Raw genomic sequence first — 21937 nt, 5'->3', positions numbered from 1 at the left:
ATAAAGTATTGATTTCTCACCCATTTCATGGCTGGAATGCAAAGTTATTAAGCATTGCCAGTGGTGGAATGGCCATGGGTACATGCTGGCGTTTCCTGGAGCCAGTTATGTTGCACTTCAGATTTCAGAGTTTATTTTCTCTCTTAGAACATTATTATTTCATTCTTCAGTTTCATCTAATATAGCTCTCTAATGATGTGGCTTTGTAATTCTAGTAAAACAAAAACTTCTAAGAGCTTGAACAAGGGGTAATTGTGCTGCTGCAGAACATATGTGCGACTATAACTGGGCATGCATTCTGAGCTGTTACGACATCCTGCAGTTTCTCATCACTGAGCAGAGTCACTATACTTTTATTCTTCTCTGATCAGATTTGAAGCGAATGACATTTAAGACTAAATAACGCATAACATATGGCACTTCTAGAGAAACGCCAGTAATAGGGACTCAGTTTGCAGGTGTAACTTATTGAGATGCATCACAGTATCTTGGTTCCTTTAGCAGATTGAAAATATGAGGATTAAGGAGAAACCACATTATACTATTGTGATACTTAATAAGCTGCTTAGTTTGGCTCATAGCCTCATACTCATCCATAATGCATATGACCTGCAGCTGGCCAGGATGCAACTTTGGCTCTGTCAGTGTGACAGGATTTGAAATTACTTCTTCATGTTCATATATGTGCAAATATTTAAAAAAATATGAGTATATGGGAGAAACTGATGAGCCAAAGTGTCATAACCTCCCTGTTTTAACATGTTGTTGGTCCTTTACATGCCACCACCTTCAACCAGCTGAGGCATGGACTCTCCAAGTACCAAGACAGTGGCAAAAGAACTTTGAATTTGTGTACATCAGATGCTCAAGCTTTGTCTTGTTTAATCACTTTTCAGGTCATGCTTTGAGTTGATTTTGGAATTTAGAGATTATAGGTGTACCTAAATTTATAATGTCCCAGAAGGCCCCTTTTAAGACTTGCTGTTTTAGAGATGCTCCAACACAGTCATTGGGCTGTTAAGTTACAGATGAAAAGACCTGGAAGACTTTGAATAGTGCCAGATCCTGAGACTGTGTTCTTCCCAAAATCATGAGAATAATTGCATGTGAAGTGTAAAAACTCTATTCGTGAGGGTAATGGCCACATTGTATTTTAACCCTAACCATGCACTTGTTCTAACACACTCCAAGTGCCGTTGATATCTAATGCTAACCTCAAAGCCAAATGGGAGGTGACAAAGTTATAGCACAACTTAAGTGTAACCAATGTAACAAGAGTGCTCATGGTGTTTGCATTGGGTTAAGTTCAATTCTTTTATATATTGAGAAAATGATGTGAACTTTATATGTTTGTTTCGCTTTCCCTCATGTCCAGCACCTTTGGGTGAACAAACTTCAGTTCACATTTTCAAATTTTCCATAGCATGACATTTGCTGTTGTTCCTAGATAGTTAATGGTTTTTCAAGTTGTAATTAAAGTTTAATTATTTCCTAACTTCTTAAATTCATCACAGGGCAAATGCTCCCTTGAAGTTTGTATCTTTTCTTATGTTGTGTTGGCAACTTATTTGCTAATATCCACAGAATGCTGTGCGGCAAAACTGATATTTGATGCGCCTCTTTGAGCTGTGTATTGCACTGCTGCCTCTATAACAGGTTTTGTTTAAATAGGTCTGTGGCTTAAGAATTATCCAATCTAAAGTATCTGTGAAATGTGCACCCAATGTAATTCAAGGGATTGTTGAGGTCTCAGTGGTTTGTAGCTTACCTCATTGTAGTATAATGTTGTTTAGAAAGATAAATAAAGACCTAAGCTCTCAGGTAATTCACAGTTTAATAGGACTGAGCAAATGGGACAGTGTATGCCTCGCTGTAAAATGCAGGAGGAAGAAATTTGTTGTGCTTTGTTTCCGTTACAGTATATTGCACTTGTATAGTAAGAGGCTCAACACTGAAATTCATCCCTCATCTCAATGAAAAACTTGATCAAAATATATGCGGCAAAGACTGCTGGCAGGTTTTGCTGCGGCAGGTTTGCAAACTGTCTTTCTGTCTCAAAAATAACTCTTTGTTCCTCTGAAAACCTGGCACCTTTCAAAGACTCAGCAGCTTTAATGAGCCACAATGTTGTGCCAGTGTGTGCTGCTGGGTGTCAGGAATGGTGCTCGTGATAATGTGCCCAGCTGAGTGCCTTCCATGTGTTTTCCACTGTTATGGTGATGGAACCAGTTTGGGTGTTTTTCCACTGCAGAGGGTGAACATGACATTTTTTTATTTATTTATTACTTGTTTGTTTTATGTTTGTGTGGAATTATCCAGAAAATTAGTAATGTTTCATTATAGTACACCTTCATGTGTATTTCTAATGCAAATCTATTGCTATATGAGAGAAAAGGACAACAGAGCTGTTTACCTTCCCTCAGTTGCATGTCTGCCCCACTGTTGTCTTCCAGCAGCTGCAGGGACTGTGCAGTCTGTCAGGCAGAGGCTGTTTGCAAAAGCAGAAAGAAAGGATGAAATGACACAAGGGGTCATTTTTTTGCTCATATTTGTCCCCTAAGCTTTGAAGATGAAGAGGCTTGAAAAGAGGTAGAACATCAGGAGGTAACTGGGCTTCTCTGAAGTGCAGGGGCTTTTTTTTTCATTGCGTACCTCAGAACTTGAAAAAATGGCCCTTCTGTTACTAGCCCTGTGTTTTTCAATGGTAATCAATTCAGCTTTGAAGGCATAGGAAACAGCCATTTAGAGACTTAATCTGAGTGTGTCTCTGCCAACCACAGCACAGCATGTGCTGATTGAGGCCTTGCTATTTTGTGTAAACGATGTTGTTGGCATACATATAGTTCAGCTGTTTTCTGTTTGGAAAAACGCAATATTTGTCTAAACTGCTTGTTTTGTTGATGTGGGATAAAAAGTGAAATGCATATTTCTGTTCAGTAACTTGTAATGTGGGACACTAAATTCTTTCGAATCAAGCACAACACTACATAATATTACATTTGTTTTGCCCTGAAAGAGTGTTGAATTTAGCTTGAAGATGGTTACAAGAATCTCATTAGACTGCAGCTGAGGAAATGAAAGGGAAATGTATTATTTCCCTTTGCAAAAGAAAAATGGTGTGCACTTCCGAAGTTAAAAGCATTTTGAAGGATACTTGGCAAGGTACATATTTATATTGGTGCTCTTAAACTCTTTGGAATCTAACTGTTAGTGACAGACTAAATCTTCATCATGCTACCTTGAGTACTCATGCGTCTTTGTGTGACCACCATTATCTTTTTAACTCTATGGCTTCTGTGTACAGTTTTTGAGAGGCATACATTTAAAAAAAAAAACTGGATATTTCAAAGGGGACCTTGATTTGAATTGTAAGATACCAGCTATATTGCATCAGTGGGAATAGAAGAGGCAGAATGGATGAGATGTTTGACCTTTTCAGATTTGTCCCTGGGTAGTGAATTTGCTGGAGGGTGCTGGGGCAGGGAGCAGCCGTGCGTTGAATTATCACTCCCACTGTTCAGAAGCTACGGACCTGATCTCCCACTTGCTCCCCTCCCACCACTAATGGGTTAGGAACACACTGGGAAAAGAGACGGAGATAGGAAGAGTGAGTAGGAGGGGGACTTTGAGCCTGTCTGATTGTCTGTGGGTTAAGCTTAGAAACAAATTACCACTTTTGCTAGGCGCTGAACAGAAGTAGCGACGGGTCACATTGTGGTGTCAAATCTTAAGCAAAAGCTTGTGTCATTCTGCGGTGAGATTGAGTCTGTGACTGCGACTGGCAGGACACATGTCAAAGCTTTGATGGATGCATTCTATACTGAAAGGCTATGATGACTTTTTAGTTGACTGGGCTTTTACTGAGCTCCCCCATGTTTCTCCATCAAATGAAAGCACAACACCAAGGAAGTAAGATGAGAACAAATTTGCCAAAGTGCTTGGTAATAGTTTGCAAAGTCGCAAAGGACATCATGTCTTTGTTAGTGAGTAGCTGTCAAGAACAGATTTGTCTAGGCTGTGCATGTCTTTTTTTTCTGGAAAGAAATGTGTGGTCCTGTGGTCTGATAAAGAAACATAGTCCATCAAGTGAAGGATCTCTTCATCTCTGCTTTACTCAGCATCATGCATTCACAATTTGATGAATGCCTCTTCCGCTGATCCATATAGCTGCATTTGATTTTTGAGGAAGCCTAAGAAAAGTCTTTGCGTACATTCAATCCATGATTTCTGGTGAAAAGAGATGTTTCCGCACATTACCATCACCTCACACTGCATCTTCTGTCTTCTTCTCCACCCTTCTCCTCATGCCATCCAGAAACCATCTTGTGCGACGTAGGCGAGTTTCACTGTCACAACCATGAAACCTGCATCCCTGAGGCCTGGCTCTGTGATGGTGAGCCCGACTGCCCCGACGACTCAGACGAAACCGATCATGTTTGTAAGTCACCCATTCCATCCATTCTTCACAAATGCAGAATGATTGTAATTGACTGTCATAATGCATCATTTTGCAGCTGGTCTCACCTTTTTATACACAGACTCCTACTAATATGCACTATGTGATATTCCATAAAAAAAATCTGCTTTGTTTGTATCAAACAATCAGCATATAATTTTTGAATTCTCTGGTTAAAATGTGACTGCACTCTGAGTATTAAGATCATTGATGAATGCTGACGGAATAGTTGGGAAGTTTCCAACAGCTCTTTGTACCTGTTTATACTATAGTTTCAAGTTGCATACAACTGTTGTTTTTTGTGCTCACTCAATTTACATAGCAGCTTTTTTCAATCCTTCAGTGGAAGAGGTCACAATATGAAGACTCAGAAAAGAAAAACATCACTTTATAATGTCTGTGCCTCAGTGGGTATCTGATTTGTTTTACTGTGAATATATTCCCATACGGGATGTGTTAGCCTGAGATAAACTGGTGACATGTCATAGATATACTTCAGTTTTCCCAGAGTATACACTATTATAGGTGACAGCTTATCTTTGCACAGTTAAGGGGTTTAGAGTAACTCCTCTGGGACCAATAACTTTTCAAACTGATATGTGTTACTTGCAGCTTTGAAAGAGGTTGAACTGTACGATTAGAGTTCTCTTCAGTTTTTTTCAGTTTGTTTTATAGCTTTTTGTGCATATAAAAACTCTGGTGAGTTACAAAAAGTAAAAGCAGTTGCCTGCACACCACCTTTGTCGACCAATAAGTTACCCAATCAGAGCAGATTAGGCATTTCCGAGGAAAGAATTTGAGGAACTAAAATGATGTGTTTTAGACAGCAGGTGACAAAAGTTGCTGCTGCATGTACAGTATGTTAAACTGGTTTACCTATTCTAAGAGACCCATCAAATGAAAGTATCAACCAGCAAGTATATACTACACTTAATACTCATCCAAATTATGCTTTAACTTGCAGACATATTAGCCAGCTGTTGGCTGTTGTGTAGTGTGGGTTAGGGTTGGGGTTGCACTCTTGTTTTATAGCTTTTTGGCCTTTTGGATTTGACATATATTTTAACATGGTGATCAGCAAGTCTGTTAGCAAACAGCCTGATGGTACCTTAGAACAATTAAATCTTGTTTTTGTGGAGTGCTGTGTTACTCTGTGAACACAGGAAAATGCTTCATTGGACGGTGATTATGCTGTTTCACACATCTGACTGCAGTCATCTAAACCTTGTCTTTTACTTCAGAAATTTTTTTTCATGCCATGTATGTTCTTCGATTCCCTGTCATAGGAAATCCAAATGAGACTGTCATTGTTATGCAGTCTATCACAGTGAAAAACAAAAATGGCAACAAAACCAATTTATTGATATTCAGTCCAGGTTACCCACTGGTGTGAGTTATTGGGTATAATTAGGACTTTATAGTTTTGGCAGTGACATCTGTGCATAAATTGTGTGCAGTCCGCAAAAATTATTAATGCCTGCGTGTGCATGAGGCCGTTTATCAAGTAGGATACTTGTGGATGGCTATGCAGAGAAAAAAAGAGGCTTCACTGCTCATGTCAAAACATTGCAATTACACTCTGCAGCTGTTAACATGCGCACAGCTGTTACCTTGCTCTCTTAAGTACGAATGGAGGGTTGGTTTGTTGTTTTGTCTCAGCCTCAATGTACGCTGAAATAAAGCAACACAATCCTGTGACTTTTTTTTCAAGACTACAAAAGGAAAAGTAAAGACTGTGCCAAGTAGTGCTGCATCCCCCTGCTCTGATTCTTTCTTGATAAAGTGAGTTGCTGTAGGTTTTGGTCTTCATTTCATTAAATCAGTCTAGCTTTAATATCTTGCACTTGGCTTTTTGCCTGTTTTGTCTTATTGTTCAACACGCATCACATCTTGTGTGCCAATTTAATTTCCATGAGAGATTGTGTAGGACCGTCTTGAGGAGCGAGAGTTGCTTTTACAGGGGCTATCCAGGTATTTTATAAATGGACCTGCGTACAACTTATTCATCATAAGGGGTTCTTGACATGTGTAAAGAATACCAAAATGTCTTCCGTGGATAGAGCTGTCATATTTTTATGGGAAAAAAGAAACAATCTCAGGTTTAAATTAAGATTTAAATAGAAAGCCTGTATTACAAGCTGGCACACTGGCAGGGAAAATCTGATGAAAAATAGTAATCAGTTGAACAAGTTCAGCGGAGACTAGAGGGTTTCATAAATCAGCCTTTCCAGCATCAACTTTTGACTGTTTTATCAAGATGTCCTCCAGCATGATGAAAGCTATCTCTAGTTTATCCCTTTGACACCCCAGATCGACAGACTGGGTAAATCAATATAAAAAATTAAACTTGACATCCTTGCCAACTGGTGAGTGTTCCTTATGATCTTTTGCTTTACCTGTACATTGCCATCTAACATGGCATCCTCACAGTAGCTGTGGGCTAGGTGGTGTAACCTCCAAAAGGCAATTAATTATGACTCTGATTCAAGAGTCTTCATTGTCATTGTACAAAATTACATTGAAATGGAAGTGCACTGCAGAATTGTTCGCAATTCCTAAAAAATTATATTAAATAGCTTATAAATAAGTGTCCATTCACACACTCTCACACGCACCACTATTACCACACACCCATTGCCTCATATACAGTTTAAAGAAAGATTAAAAAGAGTCCATATTGCACATTATTACTGCACATCAGTCCGTGTTATATAGAGCATATTCTCAGGTCTGAATTCAGAATGGGGATGGCTTTGGGGGAAAACCTGTTCATGAATCTTGTGGTGGTTAATGTTGGTACCATTTTTATTTACTGAGCCTGCTAGAAAGAATACCCTCCTTAATAATCTTAAGAAATTGGTACAGCATTATCATGGATTATATATTGATGAAAAGGGGATTTAGATCATATTTGGCCAATAAACAGGAAACGGGATTGGAAAGAGCTCTGTCTTCTTAAATGATAGCAGGGATGACTGCAATAACCTGAGAAAAGATGATCCTTTATCTCTGATCATGTTCGCTGAAATGAAATAAAAGCAAAGGAAAGTCTGCATTATGTGCAGTAACAAGCAGGCCAACTTTTATTTGACTGAGTATTGTGAGCATTATATAAATGGATTTAATATCTTAAGAAGAAGGCAAGGTAATATATTACACTCTTGTTGTCTAGATATATAAAGACGTTGGTGCCATGCATGGCCTCTCTCCTCTCTGCTCTGGCTCGGTCAGGGAGATGTAATCACCGGGTCTTCAGGGCTTGTTCGGGAGAGGGAGGGGGGAGTGGTCTTGGATTGCAATACCTAGAAACTAGAGGGAGGCACCAGCTTATCCATTCAGCTGCAGGCCTCATGGGAGAGGACAGCTGATGCCAGTTTTTCAGGGAGCTGGAAAAGCAGCTTGTCTTCAGGAATGACAAAAGAGAAAACCCAGAAAAATGGCAATTCTCCAATTGTGCAGCAGTTTAAACAAAAGCTTTCTGTGCAATAAAGTGTCACACCTTTGCTTTGAGGTAACACAAAACCTTGAATGGTGATGGTTAAAGTGGGAAATTTAAACAGATCTGCCTAGACTAAGGTAATCTCTGGGATTGTGCACCATACTTAAAAGGAAGTTTAAATGTCAAAGCAGTCTCCAGACACAGTTCTGCTGTTAGCTGGGCACTTGTGATAAAGTGGACAGTCATAATTCAGTTTATGTAGAATTATTTTCTGGTGCCATTTTATAAAACTTTCAGTGATAATGGCTGACAGCATGCATCAATGATTCACGCTTGCAAACAGTGTCTTAGAGCCTAAATCCGTCATGATTCCTTCAGGAAAGGATTTCATGGACTTTTGGCTCCTCTTAGTTGTGCTGCCATGAGGAGCTTTGTGAATCTGGTGGACATGGAGACCAATGAATCCTCTGATTGAATTGTCACCCCCAGAGGAAAAGACAATAAAAGGGGTCAGTTGCTGACTTCAGAAAGATTGCCACAGAAGCTGTGTTTCATGACTGAAGATTGGGTCGAGCCGATCGTCACTGATGTTGATCTCAGTATCCTCAAGGCACAGTAGGACAGCTTTTGAAGAGATGGCACTCTCAGGGGTCCTTCATATTATTTCTCTTGGACAACAGAGTAAGAAATGTCTCCCCATGCCTTCACCTAAAGATTCTTTCCCTCAGATTCTGATTATTGAGTTCATTAGTATCCTGCTGTGAACTTGAACACTGAATGACAAAGAAAAATAAATTATTTACCTTAATCCAACTAAAGGTTTCTTTCGTTGTTCTACTACTGAATTATTACCAACTTCTTGCACAGCCCAATCACTATAGAATAGTTGCATCTTTTCACCTTTATGACTACATATAGTCAATTATCTTGGCATTTATCATCTTGAGTTTTGATTGTAAAGGAGGCAGAATGGTTTGACTTCCACATTTTTCAGTAAGATGGTGACAATGTGTAGCATTCAACAAACTAAAGATTATGTTTTGATTTGTTTTATTAGCAGTCACTGTGGATCATAACAAGACCAAGTGGTGTGTTTTTTATTCACATTTGTCAGTACACACACATTTATTAATATTCATCCATTAGCAATTACCCACCATGTGGATCTTGACAAGAGTCACACCTTCCCTCTGTTGCAGGGCTACATTTAAAGAGGCTCCCATGCATACCTACAGCCCATTTAGAATGCTAGATTAACCTTGCATGTCATTGTACTAAAGGAGGAAACTAGAGCACAACCTCACAGAGAAGGGTATCATTCTCTTTATGGGGTCAAACGGCTCCAAGAGTTCAAGCAGCTCTTGGCTTTACCTGTCGCCACAGAGATATCAGTCTTGGCCATGGCAGATGATGTTGTCATTGGCTTCTGGTCTAGTGACATCAGACCACTGTGCATCAACCCCCCTCATACCCACCACCTACTTTTTAAAAAATGTTGTTTCAACTGCCAAGGGTGTTTATTTATTCAAATTATTTTACCCAAAAGAACATGTGACTTACTTAAGATGAGTGTTAATAACAGCTTGATTAAAAGTTATATCTACTAAATGTGATCTATCAAATCCAGTGTTACAATTTACAATGTCTAAGGGATCACTATGAGGTCACAGAGGAGCGTCACTTTATACTTGAGGTGATGATGACATCACCTATAAGGTCACAAATAATCATAAGAAAATGTCTCCCGAATAACACTTACTTTGGGCCTCAGAAACCCAAATGCAGAGTTTGAAGGCTGGATGAAAGGTTGTTGAGATAGCGGAAGAACAGACAGACTGGCAGACTTGCATGTGTATGGCCAGAGACTACCTGATTTTTATCTTTGTAAGCTATAGCTGTACGTTTATGTAATGGCAATATGTCAGTGTTTCTCTACTACTACTACAGCCTCCCTTGTAAATGTTTTTCGGTGTTGGTTCTGTAGCTCAGCAACAACTTAGCTAATGATGTCACATATGACATCTTCAGGTACCACAGTTAAACTCTGCAGAAGACAACATGGACAGAAACTCGCAGCCAAAAGCTTACCATCTGAGGTGCAGAGATATTTCTTTGCAGTCCAGGATTATACCATCTGCTGTTAACAAAAATTGTAATCCCTCCTCCTTCATTGTTACCTCTATCTTTTTATATTGTCTCAAAGCTGAGGTCAGTTTTAGAGTTGTTCCTGTAGCCATATTGAAGAAAGTTACACTCTGCTGTTCCTGCTTCGTCATCTTCAGGGCTCCAAGCTCATCCATTTTATCTGCCAGTGATCTCACACTTTCTCTGATCATCAAGGGAGAAAATGGTTAAAACTTCCTCCTCCTTTTTTTACAGTTTGTACCTGCTCTGTGTCTTAGAAATCTCATCTTCAACTCATCAAGATTTAGGGTCTTACTCCAGGCCTGAGTTACCGGCAGCATCCAAATTAGCGTAGAAAAATGCTTCAAAATTTTTTATTTTCATAGAAAAAAACATTAAAAAATCTCAAGAAAATGCAAATAAACACAGTATGTCCAGAGCTACTGCAGCAGGTTAACACTTTGATTTGAGTCTTTAGATTTGACAAAGAAATGATTGTGGACAGATAAGTAATTATTACATCATTAGTATTTTGATTGTTACTGCAGTTGTATAGATTTTTGGTCATAGAATCCAGTTTTATTTTTGAATGTTTATACTGCACATATTTACCAACCTGCATGTTAGACAATAAGGTAGATAGATGTGTGGAGATAAGATAAGTGTGTGGACATTGGGGCAAAGAATGGTCAGCCCAATATTACAAAAAGTGAAATGGTCAGGAAGTCACAAAGTCAAACGTACAGAGCTTTTAACAGAATGCATTTCAGAATCACTTTTTTTTGTGTGTGTGTGTGTCCAGTTCATTTCTTGTGTCTAGTAGAGGGAGCGGGACTCACCAGCTAGTAATCCAGGAAATATATATTTTAATGCAATCTTCTGTTACAGAGCCAGTTTTAATGCAAGCCATGATGCTTTCTTAAGCTTAACCATCTTGGTTTTAATAGCTAACCCTGGTTTGTAATGAGTGAAACAGCAAATGAAAGCTCAAGGAAACATTTACTTGAAACCTCTAGTATAAAGAACGGGGCTCAAAATTGCCTTTCCACTTGGCTGATGTTTGTGTGGCAGAGAATTTTGTCCTCTCCAAAACATGCACATGTGGTGTCCTTTGATAAAGGCAGACAGCCAATTATTACGTTCATAGAATGTGCGACATTTAGGGGTCACAAGAGTAACTGTATGTGAAGAATAAAATGACACCCATGATGCTACAATTGCAAAGTAAAAATAATGTTTTATAGCCCTAGCCTTGATTTCTTTTTAATCCTTCTCAAGTAATCTCAATGCCTAAAGCCAACCAGGAAGTAACAAAATTATTTTATTGTGTTGTTTTGTTATTGTTGATCTCTATCTAATGTCACATAAGTTACCTTGGTTGAAAGTGCAGAGTTTAGCTGATCCACCCCCTCTTTCCTCCTTACAAGGCCTCTGTGACTTGTTAAAAGAAATAATTGTGAATTATGTCTGCCCTGATCTGTTATTCTCGTTTGGATCTTTTTTCCCTTCTGCCACATTTAAGGGTGGTACTTTACAGGATGCTATTATGAACCATATTGAAGGGTGTCATCAAATTACTTATATAATTGTTTTACTTGTTGGACTTGTTGGTGTATTTCCATATTCTAACTTATCCAACTACCAGATACATATATTTTTTCTCCTGTTAAATGTGTGACTATTTGATGGAATGTGATTGCACAGATGTGTATTATCTGATTAGTTTTGTGACTTTTTCAAGTTTTGGTGTAAGACTATGTTAGATTGGTTGTCACCATAGTGGTCAATTGTATTTTAAATGTATTAAAAGAAAACTCTAATCACAACATTGTTGAAATGAGTAGTTAATGAAAAATGCACAGATTTAGGATTTTTGAATATCATTCAGGATTTCTGTAAACACATGTTTTGCTCTTCATATAGTTACAGTGAAATCGTTTCATCAGTTTGATGCATCAAACTTGTTCACTAAACTTTAATCTGAGTGTAAATTAAATGTCAATCATTTTAGTGAACTGATCTTACAATTTGAATGTTTGGAGACTGACAAACCTGACAAAGCCTTATAGAAATACAGAAATCATGTGATAGAAGAGAAGCACCCACAGTTTTGATTTGCAGTCTGTCTATCAACATCTTGCAGGTTATCTGGCAAGTCCCATACTGAAATAAATGTATCACTAATGCACCTCGTTCCCATGAGAATTGGTGTCAGTGGGCTGGAGGTTTAGGGGGTAATGTAGCGTGGCACTGGGTTATTGAGCTGAAGGCCTGGGCCTTTTGCATTATGTAACATTTTTCGTTTACTCCATCTCTACTTCCCTTTTAGGATTGTTATACTTTTCTTGATTCGTTAAAACAAAGTCAAATTGTTAAAATCAATCTCTGAAAGTGTTGGACTGATCTGATATATATGAGACCATTAAATCTTGATAATTCCACATCCCAGTGATCAGAAAACGCACGAGTTACAGTGTGCTCTTATTACACCATTTCTAAACTCTTTGTTACTGAGCGTGTTAGTGCAGCAAAAATGAATAAGAAGTCCTGTTTTCTTTTCTATTGTTATCTACCTTCTTGTCACATTTAATTAGAGATCAGATTCACTGTCCATTACTATCAGCCTTATTAAACTAATACACATGTATCCAATCTTGTTTGTATTGTAATTTTGCCTTTTTTGCATCAGAAGACACAATGCTCTGAAATTAGACTTTTTATTCCCTATTTTTCTTTCTCTCTATTTGGAGCTGAACTTTTGTAAATTTCCTCAGGCTTTGTGCCATCTGTTTTTCCAGTAGTGCCAGGAAACCGAAACAACAGATATTGTGTGTAATGTAAGTGAATGTCTGTGCAACTGAAAATAGTTATTCATGAGATTCTTAGCTGACATTATGACTGTGTCTTCTGTTAAAAATATGATAGTTGTATAAAAGAAAAGTCATCCTCTTTGCCCTTAATATGTCATTTGCTTATACTCAGTTTTTGCTTGCAAGATTGCCCCTCCTTCTGGCAGTTAACAGATTTCCATATGTTTGAGCATTTGTCTTAGGCAAAACCATTAGTGCAAGAATTTTGTTGCCTGGTGACAATCTTGTACCCACACTACGTCTCATTCCTGTCAGAAGTGATGCACTGGGAGGAGTGCATTATAGTTTTGTCTTTGCTCACACAGCACCCCCACCTCAGTAGCTAAGCTGCATTGACACATTTTCCCCTCTGCATTCTTTTTTTGTACAAGTGTTTTGAAGCGCTGCATCCCAGCTTGTCACCTTAACAACTCAAGAAAAAGAGCATATTTCATAAACTTAACACGCCTGCTGTCATGGCACGAGTGTGACATTTAAGTGCTAAAATCCACATTATTTCCCCGCTGGGGGGAGGGGAACAAAACATCTCTATGAAACAGTCCTTAACTCAGATTAAACACTGTGGTACAGACTTACCACAACAACCTATGAGAAAACTATTTAACAATCAATATTATAGTCTATGTCATTCAACTTACATGTAAATATCAGCCAAAACTAGAATGTGAATCTGCATTAATTACTGAGAATAGTCTGTATTTATTTATGGATTATGAATAACCTAACAGATAGTAATATGATTGAGTTAAACCCTTCTCCTATAGCCATTCATTAAACGCGGTCACAGTTCATTAGATGTGGGGAGCTGGGTTAATGCCAGAGGATTTAGAAGAAAAGGCATGTCATCTCAATAACTGTGTGTATAATACTTTAACCACGGTCCTCGTTAAAGATGCCTGCAAGCCGAAAAAAATGATTTATTTACTGCTTGTGATCATTTGATATACCCTGTGAGCCTTCACATGGGCCCCGAAACTCATTGCATAGTGTGAAATGTGTATGAAAAGGTAAAAGTTTAGACTTTTTTGCAAAGCTATAGAAATCTTATTGCACAATCCAAAGCCACTTCATATTTAACGCTGTTTACAAAATAAATAGTTTTTATCTTCATTTTACTGGGGGGGGGGATTGTATAGGTTTATGTGGCTTTGCAAACACTAATATGGGGTCTTGAACTTGCTGTGTAAATTGCTGTGTGAAGACGATCGCATATTTGGCACTATAGAGATTCAGCTGAAAAGTATATTGAGTTCTGTTTTTATTTAAATTATACACAATATCCCAACTTTTTTAAAGAAAATGTGGATGTAGTTGTTTCTCCTGACCACAATGTAACTTCCAAAAACAATTACAAAAAAATTACAGCACATATGGAAAGTATTCACAGTGCTACACATTTTCCACAATATCCTATGTTACAGCCTTATTCCCAAATAGATTAAATTAATGTTTTGCCTCAAAATTCTACACACAATACCCCATAATGACACAGTGAAACAAGTTTATTTTGAAACTTTTGCAAATTTATTAGAAATAAAAAAACAAAAAGAGCTTCTGGGAGGGTCTCCTCTCTCCACAGATCAATGCTGGAGCTCTGTCAGAGTGACCATCGGGTTCTTGGTGACCTCCCTGATTAATGCCCTGGTCAGACGGGAGACCAGCTCTAGGAGGAGTCGTGGTGGTTCCAAACTTCTTCCATTTCTGTATGATGGCAGCCACTGTGCTCATTGGACTCTTCAGTGCTGCAGCATTTGTTCTGTAGCCTTCCCCACATCTGTGCTTCGATATAATCCTGTCTCTGAGGTTTTTTGTCAGAATTTACATTTGGATTAAGCACTATATTTGATGTGTCATAAATTTGGATTGCTGAAATTTTACCTTTCAAGGAAGGAATGAATTTGTTAAACATGTCACTTGAAATAAATTAAAGGGATTAAAAATGGTTAACTGTCACTTTCAATAATAACATTGGGATATTTTCTAATTTAATGTATTGACAAGTTGAATGACATTATGCAAGGCATTAACTGATTGTGAACGTACATTGATGCCATTATGATAACTAATCAGCTCAGGCAACACCATAGACCATTGTATACTTATTTCTTTGGTGACAAAATGCAAGCAGTAAATACGACTTTGGTTATTATATTCCTAATGAGATCGTTATTCTCAGCTGATATTGGTTTTAGCCTCTCCAAGTACAATATACGGTATGTATTATTCATTTGATGTTGGCCCTGGAACATTTAGATTAAAGCCTTTGTCTCTCCACCGACTACTTATGTAGCTGTTTTTCAATTAATGATAAATTAGTCTTTATTTCTATTTATTTTCTTTTGTTATAGTTTTTCTGCGGTTCAGTCTTACCACACTTGTCCCGAGGGTGCTCATTTCTCTCGGCAGACTTGCGTATTGATTCTTGCTGTACGGTGCAGCCGGCTTGTCATGGATGCCAACATCTGACTTTACTCTACTGCTCAGTGGAATGAGACAGATTTTTTCTGGAAAATGATTTTACAGAATGCTCTGCATAATTCACGGCAAATAATAATATGTTGCACGCAGGAAATTACTTGCACAGGGCCTTTGCACATTGTACTGTGTGATTTAGCTCTCACTGAGTGCACCCAGTCCATGAGACGTGTAACAACTTATATTAATTTGCATTTCTGAGTTTGTTGATTTTCACTGATACCATGTGTTGTGCAGGAGAACACATTATAAGAACGCAGGATGGTGAATTTAAAGTTCAAGATGAAGTTGGCAGGGTGTTGCATGAAGGTTCTTGGCCTGAATATTTGTCTGGGACCTGTAAGTTTGTTTTTTTTTCTGCATTTTTCTCAGGGTGCTCCTCTTTCTACTCACAGTCTATCAATATGTGTGTTAGATTAATTGGTGATTCTAAACTGGCTGTAAGTATGAAGGTGTTTGGTTATCTGCCCTGTGTGAGAGTGCTAACATCTAATTTTGAGGAGGGGTTTGTGAGGGAGATGCAGGCACCCCCTCACTAAGAAGGTACGTAGTGCCAATACAAACCCATCAATGCATGCATGCACCCAGACAAAACTGATTTTTGTTAATTGATTTGCTTTGATGTATTCGCCCACAAAATATGGATGCTATTTGGTTGGTTAATACATTATTTGGATTATCAGTGCATGTTTTTTTGCTGTGTTTCTAATGACTTTCTCTGTCTGAGGTGATGTTGAGGTCAGGACCGTCTTGGTGGTGCTTGGTGTGTCTAATCAGTAGGCCTGGCGCAAACCAAGTTGCCTGAGGAGAGGGGGGAGTATGGGAAAGAAGCAGTAATTTTTGCTTTTAGTATTAGTTGTTTTTGATGGTTTAAATGGTAATCTTTTTGGAATAGTATGAGAAAAAGCTATTTTTTGGAGAGATTGTTTTTAAGAACAGTTTGCATTGTAAAACATCCCTTACTGTTAAGTGGTTTAGGTTTAGGTATATAAAGAGGCGCACCTCTTTAACATGAATTTGGTAAAATGCTGATACAAGACGTAGCTCGGCAAACATTTGGATTGGGTGGTCTCTCTTTATGTTGGTAAATCTCGGTGGACGCCACCATCCTCTATTAAGGAAGGTATTTCCCCACAGGTTAAACCTTACAGCATTTTAGTTTGTAAATGGTAAATTGTATGCACTTATATAGTCTTTTTAATCTTGTCTAGGTCCAACAAAGTACTATGCATTGCATTTCTCATTCACCCATTCACACAGACACTCATTTATCTATCTACATGCACTCAGTTTACAGTAGGCTGGGCTTTACTTCAACAATCATATACTACTGAACATATCTGGGTTAATGTGGGGTTCTCTGTCTTGCTCAAGGACGCTCTGACACTTGGATCGATCAGCTGACCTTCTGGGTGAAGAATACTACTTTAACAGCTGGGCAACAGTTGTCCAACCTCATTTTTCACAGACTCAAATTTAATAAGCAAATTACCATAACTACAAATAAATGGTTCATTTAATATTTTGATACGAAAGTCAAGATCAACCTTGCCTGCAATTATTTATTTTGATGCCATTATCTCAAATTCACAAGTTGATTATTCTGTTTTGTTGAATAGTGTTTGCAAGATAACCATTTGTCTAGTTTTATTGGGAAATCTGCCTTTTGTTTTCTGAAGATCATGACATAAAAGCAGACATCCTGGAAAAAAAAAGACAAGCTTTGGTTCCTCAAGATTACAGATTATTATAGTGAGTTTGAAAATGAATGGTTCCTGCCTAAACTCCTGTGTTCACGTCATTCATTATGTTGTCATTACAGTTAGGGAAGATCTATAACTTTATGTCTTGGCATGCATGTGGAATTCTGTGTGCTGCACTGAATTTTGTAACTGTCTGCTCTTGAATATGGACAGTGGCATCTGTGGACATAAGATAAGTGTTTAACCAATTTCACTACTCTTCAGTCAGTAGCTGCCTTTGAGGCCATTCCACTGTTTTATATATCAAAATATATTGCCCTGTTATCTCGAGAAAGCGAGCCTTGTTATCTCGAGAGAACAGCATAAATGAATCCATTATCACGACAGAACAATCCATGTTATCTCAAGATAATGACTTAATTAACTCGTCATCACTACAAGCTTGATTATCTTGAGATAATAAGATAGTTAACTCATGATCTAAAGATAATTACGGTAAATTAAAAAAAAAAGTGAAAGAAAAAAGTTCAAGCATGGCTTCCTGGCTTCAGCACTTCATCAAGAGTGTTTTATTTATTTATTTATTTATTTATTTGTTTTTCTTTATTAAGGTTTTACTGCAGTTAAATGCAGCTTAGCCAAGTGGAGATTAAGTGACTGACTGGATCACTGCAGAATATTCGCATGTTTTTCTTCTTGTGGGTTGCTTTTGCGCCTTGTTTGGAACTATTTGTCTAATAAAGCCATGCACACAGTGTTGCCTTTAGTACACCCACATTTAATATATCTTTATCCTCAATATGTTGCTGTTAGCAACTAAAATCATTCTAAAAAGTGTTATGTCCAATTATTTCCCAGCTAACCGTAGATTTGTTTTTGTTATGTTGCCTTTGCTAGTTCTTTCACTCCTGACGTGCTTCTGTGTGATCCTAACTTTTTTTTTTCCTTCAGTTATAGTAACTCTTTCCATTGAAGAATACATTCAAATCTAATACCATGATATCTATTGATGGTAGCAATACAATGTTGTCTCATCCTTCCATAACCTTTTTTATGTTTTGTGATGTTGATGGAAGGCTTCACATTAAATTTGTCTTAATTTGGTCTCAGGGGTTAGGGACGTGCAAAAATATGTGCGTGAGATGAAGGAGGATGACTGGCATTCAAGAACAGATGAGGTTCCAGTAACTCCAAAGCTGCCACTTTTGTAACACATTGAGCTGTTTTGTTGCCCTTCAGCTACATCCAGGCAGAATGAAGGCCACGTGAACCTCACAGCCTCATTGTGAGGGTTGCGATGCTGCTATTTGAGTGCCTACTTCCTACTATTTGACCTGTCTGGAGTTGTTGTAATGCACTTTTGACAAAGAGTTATAAATTGGCCTTTGGCTATTTCTTTGAATGTACAGAGACCCAATGGTATTGTTTTCCAGTTTACTGTAGCATATGCTCTGTCTGTGTAGGAGTTATGTACTTTAGGACAAATGCAGCAAAATAAAAATGAATAAACAAAAGAGAAATATTTTAGCTGAGTACCGCATTTTAAATGGCAAGTATGTAAAGGTCACATGAAAATACTTCTTTTAAAGAGCCCTTGCTGTTACGAAAGCTGTACTTTTTAAATGTTGAAGCTGCTGGAGAAAGCAGTAGTTTACATTTCGTGAGATGTGAGATCGTGTGATGGCAGTAAACTCTGCTCTTGTTTACACCATTGTGTTTTATCAGCCTGCATCCGAGTCGTTTAGTTTGTTGCCAGGGAACTGTTGAAAGTCTCTGCAACTTACTTTGGATGATTCACTTTGTTTGTAAAAAGTAGTGGCAACACATATCTCATCAATGGTGTGCCTTTGAGGATGATGTAGATTTGGGTACAGACAGCTTTTCTCTTGTGTTCATGTGGTTCCAGTAGAGTGCCTGTGTAGAAATCCCTCCATTAGCTCTCCTAGTCGCAAGTAGCCACATAACAGCACCTATGAGCTAACAGAGCTATAGTACACGTTTGTTCATTCATTCTTCTTAAAGTATTGGTGAAATAAAGACAGATAATGTCTTATTTAGAGGCTGCATCGTCCCTGCCCTGTTCACTCCGTTATATGGATATACGCCGATCTTGAGTTATTTAAATAGCTTCTGATGGACGCCGACTTTCGCCAAACTGTCCTCTTTGAGTAGATAGACGTATTTCATGCCAGAAATAAGGTGTAGATTTAAAAATGCCGGAGTTCCCCTTTAAGTAGTTTAATCAAGCTGAGATTTTGGGAAATTGGCTCATTAGCACCACTGTAACATGACAGCTATAAATGTGTCATTCTGACCTACAACTTATACCAGCCAAGTTATAGCATCACAAAACAAAGAACTCTTATTATCCAAACATTTTGAAGCTTTATGGATGACTTAAGTCATGACAGAACACAAAACCCCACACGTGCGAGCCAATGAGCACACAACACATGAAACTGAAAGGGCCTGCCTTTTAGATTTTGTCTCTTTCTCCACACCGGTGACACAGACTCTCAGCAATGATATTGATTAACACTGCACCACTTCTGGCAGTTTCTCTGTGAATGAGCCATGCTTGTCATTTATACAACAGTATGAAAACAATTCTTGTCTTTTTCAAACTGACATAAATCTCACGAATGGGGCTAATTGGATAAACATCTACATATGAGACAGGTTGACTGGCTTCTAATCTTATCGTCCGACAGAACAATGATGTAAGGCTCAGAGGCTCACTGTCAGTGGTCCATTTGTGTGGGTCAGCTGGTCTCAGGCACCCTTCTTTTCTGACCCACTTCTCAGGCAGGGTTTGTCATAAGTCAAACATTTTCTGACTTTGGTGACCTACTTTTGCTAAAAATGAAATGGAAATACAAAGTGATATGAACATTTAAATCTTATTCAATTAACATTTTGAAAACAATTGGGTTGACTGAGAGAAAGATAAATAAGACATGGCCGAGCGAAAATGGCAGAATGCATGCACACATGAGAGAAAAGTTAGTTATTTTATAGTAATGGAAAATCAAATTTTCCAGTTGAATTCAATAATTGTTAGTAATGGGAAATTACATGCATTTACATGTCAGACTGTTCCTTATAATTTACGCGGAGGAAGGTTACAGCTCCAATTTTAATTAAATACAGATCATACACAGATCCTTTGTGTGAAACTGGTATGACGTATAATTTAACGTTCTTAGTTCTTTCCAGGGATAATGATCCATCCAACCCAGTCATGAGTACAATCCATTCTCATTTCACCTTTTCTGCAAACTACAGAAAATCCTGTGCCTTCTCAACCAACATAAACATTAGGACGCGATAGAGGGACCCTATTTGACTCCTGCCTGACATCATAGTGTATTCATACATTTTTTTTCTTCTAATTTTTATTTAATTTAGTCTGTACTGAAACCATTTGCTTTGGGCAAAGCAAAGATTATTGCTCTGCATAAATTTACAATCTTTCAAAACCTCACAAAGTGTGCCTTTGTGATGAAATGGTAATAACCATTTATCATTCCCATCAAATACTGACTTTTTGCCAAAGTCCCTCACTTATCTGAGAAATGCATACCGAGCGTGAAGTCATTACACAGCTGTTGCAGAACACAGAGAACGCTACAAATGGTTTACTTATTATCAAATGACAGTAACCTCTTGAGGTTCCCTAAATATGGCACTCAAGTTGGAGACAATTTTATAACAGCTATTATTACTTTCTTGATTCGCTGTTTACTTTAAATTACACTTGCTTTTTCACTCACTGTATGTTTTAGAAGTAGGCACTTAAAGAACTTGGGATTTTAGAAACCAAAATAAACTGGTGGTTGTTCAGAAAAGATGATGATCAAATCTTTGCAGCTTTATAACCTTAATCCTGGACATTTGATTCTGAAATATAAATATTTTCCCCCCTGTCAATCTAGTGTGTTTTAATGCGATACTATGAGATTCATTCTGTGTTGATGACTGACTGAAAGAGTCCTCACAAAATGGCAGTGAGTCTGTGAGTGAGACTGTGCTTGAGTGATGTACTTATTTCAGCTCAGAAGCATCAAAATTACTGCTACTGACCACTACTTGGCAACGTGGCTCCATGAAAAGGTTACCTATTTTCCTTATTAATGTGAGTGGTATCAAAATGGAGCTCTTGATCACAATGAAAACTTTAAAGGATCTGTATCAGGATAATAAAGTAATATAATGTAATAAGTATTAAAAGCACTTACTATTTTTCACCCGTTTTCCACAGAAAAGAAAACACTGGGTGTCTCAAAACCATTTTGATAAAACTGCACATATTGTTTTTTTACCTTTATGGTATGTATAAAAAAAACAAAAAAACAATGTGTTGCATTTATGAATTCAATGAACTCTTACAGAGAAAATTTAATTTTAATTTCAGCTTGCAGCAAAAACATTTTAAACTCTTGAAACTTTTGAAAAAATGGTTGTCCGACCAGGGGTCGAAAAGCTCAATAACGGTGGGTGTGACATATTTGGACATATTTGTTTAATTAAAAAAAACGAACAAACTGAAATACATTTAAATGAAATACTTCTTATTTATTTTCCGGAGCGGCAGCAGAGCCGCGAGTTGCTGACCCCAGCCCTAGGTGATTAGGTCAGCAAGGTAGATCCCAAATAAATTTAGCATCGTTCTTCCAAGCCGTCCTTCTTTGAGTTTACTTTTAGTGAGTGCAAGTGTTTGAAATGTTTAATGTGAAACTCATTCATTGAAAACCTGCTGGTGGGTCACTTTGCTTGTCTTTCTGTCTTCTTGCATGTGTTGCTGTTTCCTTCAATCTCTGCAGTGGAGGTGATACGCAGTTACAGTTTCTCTGCAGGTAAATTTGATGAA

At 37.9% G+C, this 21937-nt stretch overlaps 1 protein-coding gene across 1 annotated transcript in view; it reads left to right on the top strand.

The window, feature by feature from the left end:
• The window catches only part of lrp1bb (low density lipoprotein receptor-related protein 1Bb), a 259749-nt gene that overhangs the window by 63126 nt on the left and 174686 nt on the right, over positions 1-21937 (top strand). The window contains exon 2 of the mRNA XM_072397335.1: positions 4316-4438. Within this exon, the coding sequence (XP_072253436.1) occupies positions 4316-4438 (123 nt within the window). The remainder of the gene's footprint in view (positions 1-4315; positions 4439-21937) is intronic.

This window comes from Leuresthes tenuis, unplaced genomic scaffold (assembly GCF_036924035.1).
Source record: "Leuresthes tenuis unplaced genomic scaffold, fLeuTen1.0.hap1 SCAF_12, whole genome shotgun sequence".
Lineage (NCBI taxonomy): Eukaryota > Metazoa > Chordata > Actinopteri > Atheriniformes > Atherinopsidae > Leuresthes > Leuresthes tenuis.
Note: the sequence above shows the minus strand (reverse complement) of the source record. Positions and strands in the feature narration are given on the sequence as shown.